Raw genomic sequence first — 5917 nt, 5'->3', positions numbered from 1 at the left:
TAAAGATCATCTATGTAGGATCTAGGATAAAATGTTGGCTCTATATTTGCTGCAACACTATTAAATGACTATCTTTTCCCACACTGATTTGAAATGCTTTGTTTATCAAATATAATTTTCCATGTAACTATTACCTGGATTGTCTGCTGATGTACTTACCTATTCCTACACCAATAACACAATGTGTTACATATTATAGCACTAAAGTATCACAGTTCTATCATACACTGACCATGAGACCTCAGTAAACTCCTCTAAACCTCAGTTTCTACTTTGCAGTGTTTGTTTGAGAATTAAGTACATAAAGGATATAAGTAAATAAATTTTGTGGCCCCATGCCTCACACAAGATAAGCATTCACGAATGACTGTTATTAATACCACAATAAAGCATGATGAAATTAGACTATAGGCAAAAATTAATGATAATAATATTACTAGGTATTTTTTAACATCTTTATTGGAGTATAACTGCTTACAATGGTGTGTTAGTTTCTGCTTTATAATTACTAGGTATTTTAAAAATATAACAAATCCTACTTCTCTTTTATATTTCCCTATGTGTTCAAGTTCCAAGGGAACTTCTCCCTGTGGGGAGATCATGCAGATTCTGGTAGATGTCCCATCTCCTAGCCTAATAATATAGAGTGGAAGGAACAAAGAGTAGTTGACAGTTTGCTTAGGAAAGGTCCACTGGGTCAGTAACCAAGGGGAGAAATGGCACTTCCCTTATATTTCCAGAGGTAGGAGCTTCACAGTTGCTTAACAACATGTAAATGCATAAGAAAGAAGGAAGGTAAAGGTATCACAAAATCAGGCAAATTTTACTCTCTCATCCATTTATTATTCCTACATTGTGCATAACTCAAGAGAAACAGAATATATGTTTGACCTCCAAAAATAAGCTGGCCAGTGAATGGCATACAGCTCAAATATAACCATAAAAATATAACTGGTAGTAGTGGGTAGCCCAGATTATATACATACAGACAAAAGTACATGTGCTTACAGCTGGATTCCAGAGGCAAGAGAACCATTCTGTTCAATGTAGCAAGTATTTATAAGTGCTTCAGGGGACACATGGAAGACTATGAGGCAGCCCACACTTTCCAGAACTTTAAAATCTACTAAGGAGAATAAAATGAGTATACAGATCATACCACCACAAGGCAGAATTCATGTCACAACTGAGCAACACCCCACTTGTATGTCCTCTGAAGTGAGAGATCAAAGCTTGAGGTGTGGGGGCATCCAGAAAAGCTTCCCTGAAGAGAAGCCATTTGAATTAACCTTTAAAATTAAACAGGAGGGCTTCCCTGGTGGCACAGTGGTTGAGAGTCCGCCTGCTGATGCAGGAGACACGGGTTCATGCCCCGGTCCGGGAAGATCCCACATGCCGCAGAGCGGCTGGGCCCGTGAGCCATGGCCGCTGAGCCTGCGCGTCCGGAGCCTGTGCTCCGCAACGGGAGAGGCCACAACAGTGAGAGGCCCACGTACCGCAAAAAAAAAATTAAACAGGAAAAAAAATTAAATAGGATTTTGACAGGTAGATGTGTGATAAGAGAACACATTTCAGCACGTCATGGAGGAAGTTCCAGGCATGTCCAGAACAATGATAACCCAAATTTTGCTGCAAAATAGGGTTGGTTCTACTAGAATGGAAGCAGTGAAAGATAAAACTATTTCCACATTGTGGAGGTCCATGAATGCCAATTTAGGGACATGTGCTTTAATTGATAGGCACTGAACAGTGATAAGGGTGTGGGTGAAATTGTCAAGAGATCAATCTGGTAATGGTACTTTTGATTGGGGGTCGGGGGAGTGTGGGAGAGAAGACACTGTAATGAATCAAGTGGTGAAAAAGAAATATAAGCAGTCTAGGTGGGAGAAGAGGACAGTCTAATCTAAGGTAGGATCTACAGGAACAGGAAGAAAGGAACAGATAATAGAGATACTACAAGGGTACCAATTGAAGACAAGCTGCTGATTAGATAGAAGGGTTCAGTGGAGAGTGAGGAGTGAAAACTAACTCAGAGTTCGTAAGTCTGATTTATTAGATATCAATAATATAAAAAAATAGATTCAACTGCGTGGTGGAGGGAAAGAAAGAGGAGGAAGAAAAAAAGGACAGCTGTTACAAACTTGCTAAGTTTGAAGTGCTCATGGTACTATCAGATAGAAATGCTCAGCAAGCAGGAAAAAATACAGGCTTAGAGTTTTGAGGAAGGTCAAGGCTTTGGTGATTATTCACATGAAGGTCGTAATTGAAACTACGTGAGTAGATGTAAACAAGAAGGAAAAAGGAGAAGATTCATGTCAAGGAAGGAAGAGGGCTGGTGAAGGAAAACACCGAGTCAAGATGATGAACAGACAGTGAGGAAGCCACGAAAGGAGCCGCAGAGCAGGGAACAGAACTTAGTGCAGCATCTGAGAGGCCAAGAGAAGGACTTTTAGGAAGACATGTGGGTAAGCACTTACTGGTGATGTTTATTTTCCTGCTTTAAAATCTTCTACCAAAATCAGGTATTACTTTTTGTAAAATATTTTAATCCATTTTTTTAAGAAATCATTTTCTATTAAGAGAGGCAAATACTACAGAGACACATGAAAATGGGGGCTGAGGATAATACCACTTTAGGGATCAGGAACTCATGTGCGTCCTTCAGAAACACATTTCAACAGAAAAGGCAGCAGGAGGTTGTAGGTGCCCACGGGGAGACGCTCAGCAAGTGACTGATCAGCAGGATGGTAACTTGAGGGAGTGAAGAGTGGAGGGGATTTTTTTTTTTTGTGGGGGAAGGTAAGAGGCACACTGAAGAAGGGAAGGACAGTAAAGAGGAAAAGGTTGAGGAGTGGTGTAGAAGTGGGAATTCTTGACTCAGCAAGGGATAGAAAAGAGGCAGGAGAGCACGGGGCTAGGATAGCCTGAATGTTAGCCCTGAAAAGCCAAAAGCAGGGACCTGTCTTCTAATACAGAGGGAAAGGGGAGGAAAAAGAGGAAATGAGGCTGAGAGATTTCAAAGCAATTACAGGGACATTGAGGGATCTCAGTTTGAATGATTCAAAAGGTCACTGAGCTTAAGGAAAGTTTGAGAAAATCTGTGAAAGGCAGAAAAGCAGTCTACATGCTTCACCAAACCAAGACGGGAGCCTTCTTCTTCAATCTTATGCATCAGAAACAGATGAACCTCTCCATGTCAAAAATTTTAGTAGGTCCCAATGGTAAAATAAAAGAAGTCACATCTGGGTTCATGGACCTTAACATTTATAGAACAGACTAACTGACTGAGCTACTGTAGAGGACATAAACCATATATAAATCATAAACCCCTAGAATTCAGGGGGATCTCAAAAGGTAATCTGTGAATATACAAATCCCAGGTAACACACACAGCTGCACACATGCACAAATCACACCGTGCTCTGTAAAGAGAGTTCAGACACCAGGAACTCTTGCATGAAAGGAAAGAGAGCTTCACTGCACTAGATGGCTAGAAATCAGTTAAGGATGAAAAAGGAAATACGGTTTTACAGGATGAAGCCAAAGGAAAACTGAGTTTCCAAAAATCTGTCTGATTCAACAGATAAAAAGTGAATCGTGGGCTTCCCTGTGGTGCAGTGGTTAAGAATTCACCTGCCAGTGCAGGGGACACGGATTCAAGCCCTGGTCCGGGAAGATCCCACAGGCCACAGAGCAACTAAGCCCATGCGCCACAACTACTGAGCCTGCGCTCAAGAGCCCGTGCTCCAAAACAAGAGAAACCACTGCAATGAGAAGCCCGTGCGCTGCAATGAAGAGTAGCCCCTGCTCGCCGCAACTAGAGAAAGCCCGCATGCAGCAACAAGGACCCAACACAGGCAAAAATAAATAAAAATAAAATTAATTAATTTTTTTTAAAAAAGTGAATCATGTGTCCGGATCCTTGCATCCAGTTTCCAGAGGGATAATTTTAAACACCGAGTTTAGTCACAGGGAAATAAAAGTTTCCTGCTTCTTTGGCCACATCAAGTCCCACAGGGAACATTTACTATATCAGCTACACCCTTCCTGAGTGGAAATCAGTGACACTAGACCACTAGTTCAGTACATTCCATCTCACCTTGAAATCCTATTTCACTGCAATCATGAAATGCATCAAAGAGGGAAAGAGCATTAAATGTGGCAAAGAGATTTAAAGAAGCAATGTCCCATTCTACCCAGGCCTTCTGCAGTAGAGTCTCTGAGGCTCTTCATCAAAGCAACTCAAGATGCCCCATGCCCTGAGGAGCAGCCCCTCTCTAGCACAGCTCTCAGCCTGCGATTACTCAAGAAAAGGAACAATGGGGTTGACTACTGTGCACAGATAAATCACAGCCTGCCACACCCAGTGCCTGAATTCCCGTGGTGGAAACATACCGGAGGCACTGAGCACCAGTGACAGAAAATAGGAAACAAAGAGGACAGCAAAGGAGATGAGAGCCAGGAGAGCCTTGATGTGTGCCTGGGTGCTGGGATCATGAGAGCCTGAGATGGACAGGGAGACCTTCTTGGTGTGTCTTCCCAGAGGTGTAATGAGCAAAGCCGTGCCAGCGATGAAGACAACAATAGGGACTGTCCAGGTAACAATTTTCAAAGGGAAGAAGCAGAGTCTCTCATATGTTCTCACAGCATTCCCAGTGACATTCCAAGGTTGCAGAGCCCTCTTTAAATAGTTCTGATATATTCTCTGGTTGCCTATGAAAACTAGAATGGTGCTAAAGCTGGAGAACCCCACAGAGCTGAGCAGCATCCATGGAACCAATGCAGACACCATCTGCTTTAGCCAGAGGAAGACAGGGTGGGTGAAGGTTGCGATTTTCACACAGTAGAAGACACTGAGCCAGGTGGAGAACCATAACGTGACAGCATTCAAGAAGTCCCACTGAAAGGCTAGGAACCGGAATACAGGGTTGTATGGGAAGGCTACTGGATTCAGGAAAATATAAATGTTCTTATCACCACCCATCACAGATAGAAGCTAGAGGCTCCCAGGCTGACCAATAACTTATTGCAGGGTGACAAAGTTCTCTGCAGCAACCACTCCATGCCCAGTGCCACGGTGATTAAGCCATTACCCACCACTGCCACCAAGCACAAAAGGAATAAAATGATAGCAAAGATAAAGGCTATCTTATCAGCCAACTGAGGTCCTGGAACCACGTCCTCTCCACTCATCTCTCCTGCAGACAAGATGGGTCCCAAGACTTCAAAGTCTATTCCTGTAGGGTGGCTCTGGAAGGTCCTGTATGATGCTGGTCTCTCCAGCTTCCCTACATACAGAGGATAAAGTAGAGGATGTGGGCTATCTGAGGAGGGTGAAGAGGTTTCTTCTTCTCTGAATAGATGCAAATATCATTAAGGCTCAGTTTCAAAAGTCCCCCTGCCTGCCCATGAATTTGCCTGTCCTTCCTCTGCCTACTGTCTGCCTATATCAACATTGCTGTGGATATTATATCAGGCCCTTGCATTTAGCATCCCTTACATGGGAGCTTATACCTCTCTAAGCTGACACCTAAGATATGACCACACACCTACTGGCTGCTCTGTGAGGAAATCCAGTGAGCACACCTGCTACTAACAGTCAGAGCTCACATCCTTGGTTGGTTGGTATGTTCTGGGCATTGTCCTAAGTGATCTTCATTGTCTTTAGTTCTCACAATGACCCTATGAAGCAAGTGCCTTTAGAAAACCCCTTTGACAGGCAGAAAACTGAACAAAGCCTCTACTGACAGAGGTTAATTCAAATACTATTACTTGTGGTGACTGTTATCATCAAATAGAACACAGCAGACAATTATACATAATCACTCAAGTGAATTTTTTAACCATATTTTATTAGTGACCTTTAAAGGGCATTTCATATAGGAAAGCCTACTATGATAGCTATAGCACTAATGGG

At 42.7% G+C, this 5917-nt stretch overlaps 1 protein-coding gene across 1 annotated transcript; it reads right to left on the bottom strand.

Annotated features, from left to right (window-relative positions):
- Window positions 1-4242: 4242 nt before the first annotated feature.
- TAS2R60 (taste 2 receptor member 60) lies at window positions 4243-5193 on the bottom strand. The gene is given in 3 exon segments (XM_065883601.1): window positions 4243-4314; window positions 4316-4974; window positions 4977-5193. Coding segments are annotated over 3 exon segments (948 nt in total).
- Between the last annotated feature and the right edge of the window lie 724 nt (window positions 5194-5917).

This window comes from Phocoena phocoena, chromosome 9, assembly GCF_963924675.1.
Source record: "Phocoena phocoena chromosome 9, mPhoPho1.1, whole genome shotgun sequence".
Classification (NCBI taxonomy): Eukaryota; Metazoa; Chordata; class Mammalia; order Artiodactyla; family Phocoenidae; genus Phocoena; species Phocoena phocoena.
Note: the sequence above shows the minus strand (reverse complement) of the source record. Positions and strands in the feature narration are given on the sequence as shown.